The sequence below is a fragment of the Stegostoma tigrinum genome, chromosome 19 (assembly GCF_030684315.1).
Source record: "Stegostoma tigrinum isolate sSteTig4 chromosome 19, sSteTig4.hap1, whole genome shotgun sequence".
NCBI lineage: Eukaryota > Metazoa > Chordata > Chondrichthyes > Orectolobiformes > Stegostomatidae > Stegostoma > Stegostoma tigrinum.
This window is the reverse complement of record NC_081372.1, coordinates 32728648-32746088: the sequence shown is the minus strand read 5'-3', so window position 1 is coordinate 32746088 and position 17441 is coordinate 32728648. Positions and strand designations below refer to the sequence as shown.

At 37.7% G+C, this 17441-nt stretch overlaps 1 protein-coding gene across 3 annotated transcripts in view; it reads left to right on the top strand.

The window, feature by feature from the left end:
* Positions 1-17441, top strand: part of LOC125461242 (brefeldin A-inhibited guanine nucleotide-exchange protein 2-like) — a 91536-nt gene that overhangs the window by 48219 nt on the left and 25876 nt on the right. For all 3 annotated transcript variants that reach the window (XM_059652807.1, XM_048549762.2, XM_048549763.2), the window contains exons 15-24: positions 328-439; positions 1317-1522; positions 1665-1749; positions 2469-2640; positions 4634-4785; positions 7997-8125; positions 9783-9941; positions 11249-11387; positions 14101-14194; positions 15807-15847. In XM_059652807.1, coding sequence (XP_059508790.1) covers positions 328-439; positions 1317-1522; positions 1665-1749; positions 2469-2640; positions 4634-4785; positions 7997-8125; positions 9783-9941; positions 11249-11387; positions 14101-14194; positions 15807-15847 — 1289 coding nt within the window. The remainder of the gene's footprint in view (positions 1-327; positions 440-1316; positions 1523-1664; positions 1750-2468; positions 2641-4633; positions 4786-7996; positions 8126-9782; positions 9942-11248; positions 11388-14100; positions 14195-15806; positions 15848-17441) is intronic.

Below are 17441 nucleotides of genomic sequence, written 5' to 3'. Positions count from 1 at the left end.
ATGGGCAATCTGCCTCCAGCAAAGCTTACAAATGAATGTTCACCCCATGATGCCAAGGCATCATCTCCCCACTGTTTGAACAAAGCAACAGTGTTAGCACACCTCCCAATAAATTCCAGTTAACTTGTTTTTGAAGATGCAAAAGCTCCTGCCACAATACTTGGTTTAAAACTCCTTTCCTATTTCCGTCCACAATCCAAATTTAAGAAGTATAAAAAAAGTGGACTTTACATTCCAGATTAGAAAATCTGTGAAATCCTTGGGTGTGCCTGCAGTAGCTCTTGTCAAATGACAATGATGGTAATCACACTTTTTTTTCTTCTCCAGGTTCAACAGAAAGCCAAAGAAAGGTGTGCAGTACTTGCAAGACCAAGGAATGTTGGGCACAACAGCTGAAGACATTGCTCAATTTCTCCAACAAGAAGAAAGATTAGATTCGGTAAGATTTACATTACATCATGAGATGTGAGTAAAAACTCTTTTCTCTGCCAGTGATGTTTTGTTCTATTTCTGAATGTAAAATTTAGTGGAAAAAAAAAAAGCCAGTATCCTAACAAGCAAAAAAAATTAAATGTTTTTTCTTTTGCCTCTGATTCATATGCATGCTTATTGTTCTTAAGCATAAAAGTTGTGAGCTTTGGATAATTCAGGAGTAGTGTAACATCTGACTGCAAATAATAGACTTTAGAAAACTACTTGTATTTTCTTTAAGTTTAATCTTGAAGTGTAACCAAAATTCAAGGCACTTTAATGTTCTTCTCCCCATATTTTGCATGTATGCATGGTTGACAGTATGATCATAGATGCATGTTGATTTAAGCTTCAAGTCAGTTCTTCGTTCTGACAATCTCATTTTAACTATGAATGGTGGATACAAAGTTTGATTGTAAGAATTACACAGCAGACTAAATGAGCCGGGGACTATACTTGGTATGTTGTATGTTACGTGACTTTTTGTTGGAATGCAGACTCCTGAGATTGGCATTTTCTTCACGTTTAATAGCTCATTTAATCCCAATGTCTTTGTGTGTCTATCTCCCCCTTCCTTTACCCTCTCCACCCCACCGCAGTCACGGCGTTTATCCTGAATTCATATTCACTTCATGGCAAATATTTATTTCATTTGGAGCTCAAATAATATGATTAAAAGATCTTTATCTTAGAGTATTCTTTTAATTAATTATTCCAGTGTTTGGCTTGTCTGTGAACGGAAAGAATCATCTATCTTTATAATATAAATTTTTTGATGACTATTTAATCTCATGTCAGAACTTGAAATTAACTTAACACTGCTGAATGTCCTTGCACACTTCCAGAGTCAAGTGGGTGAATTCCTAGGAGAGAATAGTAAATTCAACAAAGAAGTGATGTATGCTTATGTTGATCAACTGGACTTCTGTGAGAAGGATTTTGTCTCAGCACTTCGTATATATCTTGAAGGTTTTCGTCTGCCTGGGGAAGCACAGAAAATTGACCGACTCATGGAAAAGTTTGCAGCAAGATATTTGGAATGTAATCAAGGGTAATTCAAAGTGTAAACATTTTAAATCTTAGTGAGAACTAGTGGTGCTTTCAAAAATTGTACTTGAAGATTTTTAACATTGTATTTAATTAGGTAATGCACTTTTTACCCCAACTGTTTTTCCCCCCTACTCCCCACCCAGACAGATACTATTTGCAAGTGCTGATTCGGCATATGTCCTGGCCTACTCTATTATAATGCTGACAACAGATCTGCACAGTCCTCAGGTAACTTAATTCAGGAAAAAATGTCTTGTGAATGAAGATTTGAATTTGTGTTGTGACAGCTTAGCTTAGGATAATCAATGTGAGGATTAGCATTCCAATTAATTTGGGTATGGACTTTCTCTTTTCTGCCCCCCACCATGGCATCCCTCTGTAGCATGGTCATGAAATATGTATTTTCATTCTCCTCCTGTGTCGTCACATTGGACATTTTTGCATTTTATTGAAACTGCAATGGCAGCAATAGGAGACCATGTCACTTCACAAAATCAGCCCTTTATTGTGGAGGTGGGTGGAACTTTTAACATCCACAGGGAGCAGGCAGCTGATCTGGTAACATATTTTATATTACCAACCAAAGTTGACGCCTGTCTCAGTGTTAGCATCATTATTATGCTGTTGCTGAAGAAACTATTTACTATAAAGAGAATTATTTGGATCAAATAAGGCCACAGGAAAGAATATTAAATCAGTGGTGTTGAAACAAATGAAAAATCTTTAGGGCCTCCCTAAAACAAAAGTGATTTTATTAGAAGCTTGATTCAGGAGTCAGTTAAGACATCTATTTAGCTTCATGGAAACACAGAATCCTAGTGCAGAAAAGATCCTTCAGTCTATTGAGTCTGCACTGGCAAAAACTAATCTAAATCCACATTCGTCCTACTTTCCAGCACTTCCTTAAAATCCTGTTGTAAGACTTGTGTAAATTATGTTTTGAACAGGTAAAGAACAAAATGACAAAAGAACAATACATAAAAATGAATCGTGGGATCCATGACAACAAAGATCTGCCAGAAGAATACCTGTCTTCCATTTATGATGAGATTGCAGGGAAAAAAATTGCCATGAAAGAGACTAAAGAATTTTCAGTCATCCCAAAGTCTACCAAACCAAGTAAGTTTAACGTTGACAATTTCAAGAAATCGGCTGCTAAATATAGAGCACAAATACTTCCTTGATCCTCCAAAAACAAGAGTATATTGGATGTCGTAGTTTCTATGTATTAAAAATATTGGTCCAGATATTATGGTGGCTTCATAGTTCATCTTTTTTGGGACTTAAGTTTAGGGGGTTGTTGAAACATTGGTTTATTTCAAGTTCTGTTAAGATACGTATTTTTCATTTTGCATTTTTTGTCCAATTTATTCTGAGAAAACAAGCATTTCCTGGAATCCACATGGTTTTAGCTAATTGCTGTACTTGTTTGGTAGAGGTCACCAAGTTTTGTGGCTCTTTCCTTTTGGATAATGTTTTGTATGCTGTTCAAGTTTCTGGATTTCGGTTGGGAAGTTTCTTTCCAAACTGCTGAACAAGCTTCCCAGCTCAACTCTCCTGTTTCTCTAAAAGCCCTTGAGCATTCAGGATGGTACCTGGAACGCTATTCAGCTGCTTTTGTGAAGACTTTGAGGAAGTTCTCTTCTACTTCTTGAATGTCAACAGTTGCCTGTGTTCTGTGACGTGCACTAGGATGCAAACTAAAAAACAATTTGCGCATCTTTATCCTTTACTGACTTTGAGAATTAATCATTATTGGCCAAAAGTGCTTTTTACTAAATTGAACCTCTGCTGTGAGAAAGTCCCTTTTTTCTGCCTCCCAACCATGTGTTTAAATGCATATTTTAAATTACTTAAAGGAATAAACATTTTTATTTTCATATTACCAAGTAAAAGGGTGAGTACTAACTATTTGTTTATTTCTTCTTAGAGACTCTGATTTCTTTATTTAAGTGTTCATTCATGCACACACAGGAGTCACATCAAGAAAATGGCGTACAACTCCAATCTTAATTGCCAGACCTAAGGTTTTACATTATTCTTACCAATAACAAGCTTGTAATCAACTATTCCTCTAAATAATGGTTTCTATTCAAATGTTACACTTAACAATACTCCTCCTATCTCTACTCAATTGTCTTCACAATCCAGGTTAATGTATATCGACTACATTATCCAAACATATTTGACACATTGTACATCATTATGTTCCCAGTCTAGTTGCAGTAGGTACTTTGTAATTGGTTACTAGGGAAATCCTTGAGGAATTAGTCGCCTTCTAACAAACAATGCTGTCCTGATACTCTAAGCTCCCTTCAGACACCTAGCCAAGCCTACCACTTGCCAACCCATCTGCCAGCCAGCCTATACACCTCTACTCTACTCCCTCATCTATTTACTTTAAAGTTTATATTCTGTCCTTAGAGGCTTTGTGCATTTTAAACCTCTTAAGTTCAATTACTGCTGTAATGACTTCTGGTGATTTTTGATGAGATTAGATTCCCTACAGTGTAGAAACAAGCCCTTCGGCCCAACAAGTCCACACCGCCCTTTGGAGCATCCCACCCAGACCCATCCCCCTATAACCCAGGTTGTGCTTCTTCATATGCTACTGTACAGAACCAAATTGCTTCAGTGACTATGTATGTATATCAAGGTATTTTTATGAATAAAGGGTGTATTTGAATTTAAAAAGAAAAGTGAAGCATTGTGGGGGTACTTTGTGAAATAAGTTAGAATAAACAGGAAGTGGAATGCAGTCAGTTTTAGTGTGAAGCATGAAGGTCCATCTTCAGTTTACACAAGGCTTTCATCCAGGCAGAAACTGCTCTTGTTATCAGCACAGTATAGTTGGCAATGCATATAAAGTTGTTCTTTTGCCTTTGTTTGTACGTCTTGACCTATAGTTTGTAGAATATCTGATTCACTGTGCACTGATTGAGCTACTTATTGAAAATTTTACCTTCTTTTGCTACACTTTGTTGTTTCACTAAGCAATTTAAACTTTGCTAGATTATTATCACTCGATTTAATGGGAAATTTTTAGTTGAATTCACTTTAATTTCTTTCCATCTTGGTATCAGGTGTTAATTTTTATCATCTTTGCTTCTAGGTGTAGCCACTGAAAAACAGCGAAGACTACTATATAATCTTGAGATGGAACAAATGGCAAAAACTGCAAAAGTCCTAATGGAGGCTGTTAGTCATGCACAAGCACCATTTACCAGTGCTACACATCTTGAACATGTTAGACCAATGTTTAAAGTAAGTTTGATTCTCAATCTCAGAATTTTTCTGTGACATGGTAGAGGCCACCGTGGTTTCTCTTTCTTTTTCCGCTCATTTGATTTGGAATTGAAGTTAAGAATTGAACTTGGAACGGCAACTTCTTTTAAAAAAGAAGAGAACAAGGACAGATGTTTTTTTCTGTTGGGAACAGTTCTGACTGAGTTTGTCATTTTTGAAAGCTTCCAGAAACTGAGCTGCTTTGTTTTTGCTGTCTTTCCAGCTTCTCTCCAGTTAGTGAATTGTTGTTGAATGTTCTGAGAAAAGAATCCCAATCTGTGAGAAAGAAATAAATATTTCTAGATGTCTGCTGAAACTGTTTGTTTCAACTGGTATGTTCAGAATTCAGGCAAATGCACAATTCTACTTGTTGATGAACAATCAGGATGTTCAAGGATTTCTGAACATCTGGTATCCATTGTTTACTGAACTGTCAAATTACATTTATTGTCTTTCTAATTCATCACTTAACTCTGTGTGTGAGAGTAGGGGTTATGGTTATTGGTATTAGGTTGCCTTTGTTTATCTGTGTTCTACTAAAGTTACATGGTTTTTGTTTAAGTTATAAATTTAATGTCCAAGACCCTGTTATTTGTAAACTATGGTTAGAAGTAATTAAGTAATTTTGAGGGTCATTGTATGTTTCACCTTCACTGTTGCAAATCCAGATAGTGGCGCTGATTTGGATTGGCTTGCTAGCCCTATGTCGAAGCACAGGACTGAGTGGGATCCTGGAAGACTTGCTATTGACTGAAAACAATGCATTTGAATTGTAGTATTTCCTCCGTTTTGCATTGTGGACTAGCTAAATTGTTGTTTCAATTCATATGTTTCACCTGTGATTTATAATCTGATGGAGTGAGACTATCATGCTCAGACTATTTACTCCACTAGTAGAACAGTGGAAGATCCACTGCTGTGTCACTGTGCTCTGTTTTACGGATTGTTGGTTCATGCAGACTACCACATGAGATCTGGAAGCAAATTTCCATTTTCATTGACAACAATGTAGAAGCCTTCAGAGAGAGAGGAAAAAAAATTAGTCAAACAGCATTGAAACAGACCCTTCAATCCAACCAGTCCATGCTGACCTTTATAATGCCAAACTAAATTAGCCCCACCTACCTGCACTTGTCCCATATCCCTCCAAACATTTCTTCTTCATGTACTTATCCAAATATCTTTTAAATGCTTTAACTGTACCTGCATCCACCACTTCCTCTGGAAGGTCATTCTACATATGAACCATTTTCTTTTTTAAAAAAAAAAATTGCCCTTTGTCTTCTTTTTAATTTTTCTCCTCTCTCCTGAAAAAATATGTCCCTCAACTTCAAATTATGCCCCCAAGCCTTGAAATCCTCCACCCTTGGGGAAAAGGCAGCTGGCATTGACCTTATCTATACCTCTCTTTAATTTATGAACCTGTATGAGGTTACTCATCAGGATGTTGCTGGGTGTGGAAGACTTGAGTTATAAAGAAAAGCTGGATAGGCTGAGACTCTCTTTTTTCGCTGGAGTGTAGGAGGTTGAGAGGCAAGTTAAGAAAATCATGAGGCGGACAGATAGACTTAATAGTAGCTATCTTTTCCCTAGGATGGGGGATTTCAAGATATGGGGGCATATTTTTTAAGGTGAGAGGAGAGGGATTTAAAGAAGGCATGGGGGCAATTTCTTTTATACAGAAGGTGATTCACGTGGAATGAATTTCCTGAAAATGGTGAATGTGAGTACAAATGCAATGCATAAAAAGACATTGGATAAGTGTATGAATGGGAATGGGGGAATTATGGGCTAGGAGCAGGCAGGTGGGACTAGTTTAGTTTGGGATTTTGTTTGGCATGGACTGGTTGGATCGAAGGGTTAGCTTCCATGATGTATGACCTCTTGACCTCGCTAGGCTCTAGTGAAACAAGTCTCAGGCTATCCAGCCTCACCTTATAACTCTCACCCTCCATTCTGGCAACAACCTGGCAAATCTCTTTCAGACCCCCTCGAGCTTGATAATATCCTTCCTATCACAGGGAGACCAGAATTGGACACATTACTCCAGAAGAGGCCTCACCAACATCTGGTATAACATCCACATAATGCCCCCACTCCTACACTCAGGTCTGAGCGATGAAGGCAAGCACGCTAAACACCTTCCTAACCACCCTATCTATATGTGATACAAAGAATTGTGTTCCTGAAACCTGAGGGCACCCTGTCCTACAACACTACCCAAAGCCCCAGTTTTAATTGCCTTACCTTTGTTTGTTTTATCAAAATGCAATACCTCAAGTTTAATCAAATTGAGTTCCATTTGCCACTCCTCATCCCATTGACCGAATTGATCAAGATCTCTTTATAATCTTAAATAACCACCTTCACTGTTCACTATACTACCAATCTTGATGTCATCACAAACTTACTAACCCTGTTTTCTACATTCTCACCTAAACCGTTTATATAAATGACAAAAGTGGACCCAGCACCGATCCTTGTGGGACAATCCAAAAAACAATCCTCCACCATCACTTTGTCTCCTACCATGAAGCCAAATTCATATCCAATTGGCAAGTTCACCCTGAATCGCATGTGATCTAACTTTACTATTTAGTCTACAATGCGGAACCTTGTCAAAGGCTTTACCAAAGCCCAAGCAAACAATGTCTATTGCTCTGCCTCCCTCAGTCCTCTTGGTTACTTCCTCAAAAACTCAATCAAGTTTGAGAGACAGCATTTTTGTCGCACAAAACCATGCTGACCATTCCTAATTGTTCCTTGCCACTCCAAATGTATATAAATTCTGTCTCTCAGAATCGCTTCCAACAACTTATCCACCACCTGAGTCAACCTCAAAGGTCTATAATTCTCAGGCTTCTCCCTATACCCCTTCTTAACCAAAGGCACAACGTTAACCACACGCCAGTCATTTGGCACCTTGCCGATTAATTATAGATGATACAACCATTTGTATTTAGTTTAGAGGAAAATGTGCTGTTTTACAGAAGCAGTTATTTCATTGAGTTATACTTTGTGTTGTTATAACACTAATTTTATTTCCAACTTGTTTTGTTGAAAAAACAGGATGGCCATGCAACAGTTTTGATTCTCTTGCTTTCAGGGAAGATGGTTTCAATTTTGAGATATTGTTAGCATTAGGTTTGATCGGAAACATTGCTCAACATATGTACGTTTTTGTTTGCAGCTGGCATGGACACCACTTTTAGCAGCATTCAGTGTTGGATTGCAAGACTGTGATGATTCTGATGTTGCCTTTCTTTGCCTGGAAGGCATCCGATGTGCTATTAGGATAGCCTGCATTTTTAGCATGCAGGTATGTATTCTCACACTCGCAACCTGAATGCTCTATTATTTCAGGCTTTTTTCCTCAGGGCTATGTTTTAAGCTTTTCACACAATGTATGGAATTTTTTGTTCTTCAGAACATAAGCTGAGACAATTCTTTAGTTTTAGACTTTCTTGCTATTGGAATACCTGTCTGGGAGATGTCATCGTTTTGTAAGGAAACTAACGGGATTAGCACCTGCCTGTGCAAGTGCATGCAAAATCAGGGATATATAATAGACCAGCAATGGTCATGCAAGGGCTTTGGGAAATGTCTAAATTGGAAAAGTGCAGAGTTTGTAAAGGGTTCTAGAGTAGGATAGGCGTACAGACAGACATACAGAAAGAGTAAGCTTACTCTGCCATTTGGCAGGTTATGGTTTCAACTTTCCTGTCTACCACCTATTCCCTTGGACACCCTTGTCTGTCGAGAATCTATCTCACTCCGCTTTGAAAATATCCAATGACCCTACCTCAACTGCTCTTTGCGGAACCTAGTTTCAACAATTCTCAGTGGAAAAAGTTTATTGTTTCCACCTTATATTGGAAGATCCCTTATTTTGAAACTGCTGTCCTCTCCTTTCAAATGTCTAGCTTTTCCCAAATGGGGTAACATTGTGCCATTCACCCTTTCAAACTGTTCAGAATCTTACATTTTTGGAAAAGATAACCTGTTGTTCCCCCAAAACCCTATTAAATACAGATATGACCCATTACACCTTTGCACATAAGAAAAATCTTTCTGGAAATAGACCAAGTGGCCTTCTCTAAACGGCAATGCAGCTATGTCCATTTCTGTCTAAGGTGACCAGAGCTCTGCACGGTACACCAAATATAGTTCCTCCAACACCCTGTACTACAGTAAAACTTAGCTGTTATTTTCCATCCCATTTTCAATAAATGACAGTGTTAAATTGGCCTGCATAGTCACTTGTTGTGCCTGCACACATTTATTTTGTGTGTCAGGGCACTCTGATTCCCTTATACTGCAAAGTTCTGCAGTCTCTTACATGCTGCTTTTCTATTCTTCCTGGTAAAGTTATTAGGAAGAGAGAAGGCTGTAGAGAGAATTGAACCTACAGAATTTCAAAATTTCAGCGTAGAGTTGTGATTGGCGAAGGTGACTTAGGTTAGCTGAGTTTTGGTTTAACACGTTAGTGGAGGATGGAAAATGGAAGGGTGATCAGGAAAGCATTAAGATAGTTAAATCTCGCATTGAATAAAGGAAGAAAGTTTCAGCAACAGCGATGTTAATATGAAGTAGGGGTGTAAGTAATTAATGGGTTTTTTTGTGAAGAAGATATGGCATCAAAACCTTAGCTGCGTGTCAAACTAGATGTACAGCTTGTGAGCAAACTTGTTTTTGACATGAGGCCTTGGCCAGAAAGGAGAATGAACTCAGTTGTTGGGCTAAAGGCAATTGTTTTGTTTGTGCCAACGTTTATTTGACCAAAGTGGGCCCTGTCTGGGATTGAATGTTGATAAAGCTGGCTGTTTGACTTAATATGGAAAGATGGATCCCACTGAAATCAAATCCCAATTTTTCTTGCTCCTAATGCTCAAGGAAGTTCTTGAAAGTTGTTATAACTACTTTTGCATTGTAATTTTACATTTGAAATCAAATAAAATAATGAATCATTTGTTTAGATTGAACGAGATGCCTATGTTCAAGCTCTGGCCCGTTTTACGTTATTGACAGCAAGTTCTGGCATCACAGAAATGAAGCAGAAGAATATAGATACTATTAAGACACTTATTACTGTGGCTCACACAGATGGTAACTACCTTGGAAATTCTTGGCATGAGGTAAATATTACAAGTGTGCTATTTCTTTCTTGGGTGCATTTGCCCTGTTGGACAATGAATAAAGATAAATGTTGCCCCTTTTGTTACCCATAATTCCTAATATGATTCAATACACAAAGGCTAAGCAAGTAACTAAGAAGCAAAAGTTGTGGTCAAACTAGCTAGACCTGTGTTTAAGTTTATTTTACTATTATTCATGGCTGTATGTAGCTGGTTCTGTTTAATTATTGGTAACCACTTTTGGATCTAGATACTTACTAATCAGATGAAACAGAAGTGTTATTACACCTCTGAAGCAGGTGGGACTTGAACACAGATCCTGACTGAGATGAGGATACAATCAGCAACCACAAGAGCCCTTCTGCTTCGATCTAGCACTGACACAATAGCAAAACCATATCAAAGCAGTTAATAAGTGTCTGGCTTGCATGAGTGAGCATCATCTGACCAGATGAAATATCCTGCTTTTGGTTCCATGTAATTAATTTAAAGCAGGAAGGTCAACCTCCGCCATACCACTATTTCTCCCTTACAATATTGAATGATAAATTTGGGCTATTTTTTAAAAAAAAGTATTGCTGGAACTGTCACAGGATTTGGTCATAGTACAACTTTCTGTATCCGTCAAAAGCCTCAGTAGAAAGCATTCTCAATAGTGCTTAACACACTGCCTAAATGTTTCAAATAACTGCTTGAGTGTGGAAATTTCCAATATTTTAATTTTCAGTGAATTTATCTTGTGATTTCTCACTTTAGAAACAATTTGGGTAGTGCAAACAACATTCCTAATAATTCTTCACTTGGGCGGCTCGATGGTTAGCACTGCCTCAGTGTCAGAGACCCAGGTTCAATTCCACCCGCGGGCAACTGTCAGTTTGGAGTTTGCAGTGTTACAGGAATCAGGTTGGGGGGTGGGTCTGGATGGGATGCTCTTCAGAAGGTTGGTGTGAACTCGATGGACCAAATAGCCTGCTTCTACACTGCAAGGATTCTGTGTGAAATACTTGCAATTTGCCATCTTTTTGTTTGATCCTTTTTCTTAAAAGCAGGCTAATCTTAAGACAGATGCACGCTTGATGAAAGCAGAATTTTTTTAGGCGAAATGTTTCAAATGATGGAATTAATTCTGTATTTTGTGATTATATGTCCATTTCTGATTTTAAGTACAAACAAAACCGAACATTTTCTTCCAGACAAAATGCAAACATTCTAATAATTTTCAAAGTAACTGGAATGTAAAATTTCATCTCAAACACCTTTTTTTTTCCAAAGGTAACTTGCTGAATTTCTAATCTTCATGTTCCTAGATACTGAAGTGCATTAGCCAGCTGGAGCTGGCACAGTTGATAGGTACAGGGGTCAAGACTAAATATGTTTCTGGTTCTCTGCGAGCTAAAGATGGATTCACTACAAGTTCTGGAACTGGAGAAGAATTCTTAGGACTAGGTAAGATGAATAACTTCATAGTAAAGCTATCATGTGGATGCATCTACTGCAAACCTTTGTTTGAAATGTTCTGCTCAATTGTGAATTGTTGCCTTTTCATGTTTGAATTGTAATTACCATGTTGTAAACTAAGTTGTCCGTTCTGTTCAGGTCAGGGCACTTTTCTTTGATCAAGCATAAAGTACTTGCTAACTTATTTAGAGCACTTTTGTTTTCAATACATCATGATCACAATTAAGTGTAATTTGTGCTTATATATTTGGTAACCGAACGATGGACTTCTACTTTTTGATACCTTTTTCCTTGCTGTGGTTGTAATTTTTAACTGCATTTTTCCTTCGTGCTTATGTTATACATGGAGGGGAAAAGACTTTTTATGCAAAGGACAACATCTCAATTTTATGACATTTAAACCTCAAAGATCTGCAGCAAATGCATAACGCCTGGGATATTAAGTAGCTTCATGATTGTATAGCAAAGACAAGTTGACGCACCTTTTTCATTGTCACTGACCCTGCCTACTTGTACTGTTGCATTTCAAAAAAATAGACTCTTTCAGTATCACCTTGAAAATGGCAATTGTCTTATAAATTTAGATGGAAGTTTCAGGAAGTCAGAAAGACAGTACTGTTCTTCAAGATTAGTGTAGGGAGTCAGTTGGCTAGACTTCTAATTTGTAGTGCAGAGTGACCACCAACAGGATTTCCATTCTTGCTGTGGTTATCCTGAAGGTCTCACCTTTTTCACCTTTGACCCCTACCTGAGGCCTGGTGACCCTTTGGTTAAAGCAACTGCCAATTGTCTCCCTCTAACGGGAGGGCAGTCCTATTTTTCTCTGGAACTGTGACGACTTTACTTCAAGTTTTGCCATCAGTGCACTGTGCACTTTAGAACTGCCTATTCAATAGTTGGTTTAGTTATCAAGCAAAGACTGATTAGAGTTCAAGTCTATTACTGCTTTTCTATTTTACTATAAATCATTGGTTTGTAATTGATTGAATTGTTGAAAACTGAAAAATATATACTAAATAGATACAAAAAGATGTTAATTTTATAATGTCAGAGCTCAACTTGGTCTACGTTGCGTGTACAATGCTCATCCAAGGAAGAGAGTCTACTTGAACACCAAGAAAATTATCAGATTAGTTTATAATAGCAGTGTAAACTTTGTACTTCTTACATTTGTGCTTCTAATGTGCTAAAAGGTTCCAAGATATTTCCTAGGGGTGTTGCCAAAATTTGGCTCAGAACAAAACAGAGCTATTAGGATAGCTAACAAAATGCTACTTGACAGACATACGTTTGAAGGACCAACTTCATGGAGGCAAGAAAAAGAGATGAATGTTTGAGAATGATTTCTTGAGCTTGGGTCATGTCAGCTGAGGCATAGATGCAAATTATAGGCAGTTAAAATTAGGGATGCTTCACCTGAAGTGTTGAAAGATTACAAGCATCTCAATGGATCGTGGGACTCGGTCTGTATGTTAGAATTTGAAAGCAAAGTTGAGTGTTTTAAAATTAAGGCATAATTTAAACAGAAGCCAACCTAGGTCAGTGAGAACAATTCTGATGGGTGAATGAGGGAAGTGAATGAAGTGATCAAGTGCTGTTTTATCAAAAGCAGAGTTGAAGGTTATGGCAATAGGAGCTGAGGTACAGAAAAGGGCAGAATCTCGTGGAGGTGGAAATGGTAATCTTAGTGATTGTCAGAAAATTGGTCTCATTGGATGCCGAGTTAGTGGTGAGCAGTCTAGATAAGCCTCATGTTTTCCAGGGAGAGTGAAGCAAATTTAAAAATGAGAGGACTGTAGCATAAATTCTTGAGGACTTCAGAGGTGACAGTGCAGAAAAAGCAATTGCAGTTAGTTTTCTGGCCATAACTGGGTAAGTAAAAACTAAATTAACTTTGCAGTCCCGCCCAGCTGGATAACTGGAAAGGCACTGATAAAAGTTGGTGTTGTCGACAGTGTCAAATCCTAGCAGATGCATTGAGGAGGATTAATTTACCATTGTCACCGTCACATTGTGGTTTGTTATTTGATGGTGTAACTGTACTGTGTCAAGGTTGACAGTCCTGATTGGAAGGATTCAGATGTGGATTTCCAGAAAATATGGGCTTGGGTTTGGGATTCGTGAATATATTCAAGGACTTCAGAGGTGGTTGGAGGGCAGGAGATTTGCAGCGTTGCTGGAGTTGAGATTTTTTTAATATAAGACAAGTATGATGATTAAGTGTAAACTTCGCATTGCAGATTGAATGTGGAACAGTTAGCGACTTTAGCAAATTAGTTGAAGAATCAAATAGTTTTTTTTGAGATGTAGCCCAGTTCAATATGATAACGAATGACTAGCCAGTTTCCAGCAGTTTGTTTTTTCAAGTTTTTATCTCTGAAATTTGAAGGCACAAAAATGTGAGTCATACCAGAGGATCAAACAGTATGGTAAAATCATGATTTTGTTGGTGCCTGGGACATCAAAGGTAGAGTGAGGATGTGGTTGAACAAATCGGTTATTGCAGAAATGGTGTGTTGTATAACGTGTTGGATTAGTGATAACTTAGTTTGAATGTTTTTCCACAATATCATTGTGTTTGGTAGTGAAATAAATGCCAAGCAGGGAAAAACTAGGACTCAGGTGGCCAACATTTTTATTGAGTGTTTCCTTACTCTGAAGTATGTATAATGTTAATTTTGTGGGGTTTCTTTGCTTGCAGGTACCTTTGGCACTATGGATAAGAAACACATAGCCAGTATTCAGGAATCTGTGGGCGAGACCAGCTCTCAGAGTGTAGTTGTGGCAGTAGATAGGTAAAAGATAAACCTCTTACTATGGATTTTGCATGTTTTATCTTGAGCAATTTTCAACTATATTTTGAATTCTTCCTCTTGCTACGTTAGCATAAGACAAAGGAAAAGGGTATTCAGAATTGTTTAATACGCCACTTCTGTTGTTGTCCTACTAAATATTTGTAGCCATTGCTCTGAACAGAGGCACAAAAACCTATTCCTAATTGGAGCTACTTTTGGAGATTTGTATCCCTTGCAATCCTCTCTGTTTTAATGGAAGTGTTTTTTTTTTGTAGTTTTACTCATTCCAGATGTCAGAATTTAAAATCTATATTTTAATGAAAACATAAATGATTAACAAGTAGACTAACTTCAAGGACACTTTCTTTTTTCTTATGAGCATGGGAGAAATTTTTTTCAAGCACAGAATATCATGAAGTCATTCCAGGTTGAGATTTGCATGCATCTCTCGACTACAACAATCCTAGCCATAAAAGACCAATGTCTGCACTACTTCAGTGTGAAATATATTATTACATATTCCTATAATTTTGTAGTCTGTGAAAGGAAAGTGTTGATTCAGTACCCATTGGTATTTCTTCTATTTGTTTGTGGATACTTTGTGGCAAGGTCAATGTTTAATTGGATCTCTAATTGGATCCATCTCTAATTGCCTTTGCGAGATGACTGTGACTTTACATCAAAAGTGATAAAAAGTGAATCCATTGACTGAAGCCTGAAACCTGTAAATTTTGGGGACTCTGGCAAAGGTGAATCGTCTACTTGGCATTTCTGGAAGATGATGGTTAATGTTTCAACCTTTATCCATTTTTGCTGTGCTGAGCTCTCATCATTATTGAATATTTCCTCCTGTTAATTTTCTTAAGACCAGCAAAAGTTTGTGTTAGTTGTGGGATTGCTTAGCTTTGTCCAGAATATGCTGTTTCTGCTGATTAGCATCTATGCAGTCCTCTAACTTTTCCAGTTTGAAATTTTTGTTTTTCAGTATATCTGGCGCTGCTCTTGGTATTGCCCTCCTTTGCCCCCTATTGAATCAGGATTAGTCCATCAGGCTTAACAGTAATTGTCAATTGAGGGATATGCCTCAGGTTACGTATCGTTAAATACTATGCTGTAGTTGGTCCAAAGTGCCATGTGGATTTTGAGTTTTGAGCTGCTTGATCTATTGTGAATTTCTTCTATTTAGTGGTAATTGTACTATACAACACAATAGTGCATGCATCGACTGATGGACGTTTGATTCAGTGCATATTCTGTGCCTTTGCCATCTTTGATAGTGGTGTTGGGCTGGTGCCAACTTGATGTAAATAAAATATTTGGCTGAATTCATTTGTGCTTGAGTTCAGTCTGACTGAACTCTAGTACCTGAAATGAGTGACCAGCGGACAGCAGCAACCCTTGATATGCTAAAAATGTATTAGGACTAAGAGTTGCATCATGACATATGTCTGTGGAACTTGAGTTCTATCTGCTTCTTAGTTTGTGCAAGCCAGTTTATTCATATTCAAAGTGCAAGTCCAGTGTCAGTGTGATATCTTGTTTGTCAGTTTGGGCATTTCACATTTGAGAATAAATCTAAGAAAATCGTTTTAATTTCACTTTTTCATTTCAGGATATTCACTGGCTCAACAAGACTTGATGGAAATGCTATTGGTAGGTGTGTGTGTGTGTGTGTGTGTGTGTGTGTGTGTGTGGAATAATTTGTTAGAAGCTCAATTTAAGCTACCAAACTTCAAATGAACGATGTGAAATAAATCCATGATTTAGATGGGTGGTTGGTTCTTGATTGATTTGTCACTATTTGGATGTGAATATGGGTTCTGATCTAGATCCAGGCTGGTGAAATAAATAGTTCCCTGAATCAAATAAGTTTGGCTGGTTTATATTCTGCTGTTTGTGGACTTTAGTCTATAATGCAAAACCACCTGCCAGCAGTTGCAGTTGGAAATCTGCAGAGTAAAAAAAATGACATAAGTAAAAGCACACTCCTAATGCTAGATTAAGGCATATTATTGGGGCAGAATAAGAAGCATTAATCTTATTTTTTGTGGAAATCTTGAATGGTCCCTTAAGCATGACAGATGTCTGGTTTCCAGAACTAATCCCTTCAAACAAGGAGGGGCAGGCAACTGAACGGGACAAAAACCATTCCATTCACTCAGCAGGTAGATTGCAATTTACTATTTAGGGTTGAGTAATGAGAGGAAAACTGAGGAATTAAGTTATTCAGTTTATTTTCCTGCCTTCACAGAACTGAACCAACACATGCCATTAAGCTAACTAAATAAATTGCTTGTTTAATTCCTTTGTTCCAGTTTTTTCGACTCTAAATACTATGTTAATCTGAAACATTAATAACTGTAGTTCTTCAGCAGAACCACTTGTGTCCTTTAGTTTTGTCCCAAGAATTTTCATTCCTCTCCCATTAAAACTATCATGTGAACATCTAGGCAAAAAGCATCCCGAATTTCAGATACATAGACTGCCACCATGTGGACAGTTTAATTTCCTTGTTCCGGCTATTAAAAGCATCAAGAAGTCTTCACGTTCAGCATGCATGAGTTGATTACAAACTGTTCGAATTTCCACATGATCTTGTGCTAATTTCTGAAGTTGCTCCCTCTTTTGGCATCTCCTAGTTGTCCAAGTTCCTACTTGAAAACTCAGGCATGTAATCTAGACTGCCTACTTCATGGATTAGGGAAGCTGACTTAGTGAAGGTATTGTTGGAAGTGATTTTAAACTAAGGCTTTGTTGAATTTTATCCTTTCAGGCAAAATTTTTTGTTTTATCGTTCCTAATTGCCCTTGAGAATGTGGTGTTAAGCTACCATTTTGAATCATTTGTAGTGCATTGGTTTAAATACCCTTCGACCTGTTGTGGAGGAAGTCCCAGGACTTTGACATAACAAATACCAAAGGTTCAGTGATGTTGTACCATGTCTGGATGGTGTGTGGCTAGGTAGGAAACTTGCAAGCAGTGTTGTGGTATTCCTGTGCATCCACTGCCTTTTGTTGTCAAGGTGAAAGAGATTGCAGCTTTCAAAGCTGCAATCAAGAGTTTTGATTTTAATTGCTAAGTATCCCGAAAAGAACCTTGTGATAGTTTTGGGAGAGAATACTCTGTGTCCTGCATAGTATTCCTCCCTCAGCCATCACCAGCCAAAACAGAATAGCTTGTTATTAATTTCCTTTGTGTTTGCTAAATCTTTACTGTGTGGAAACTGATTGCAACATAAGCTTCCATA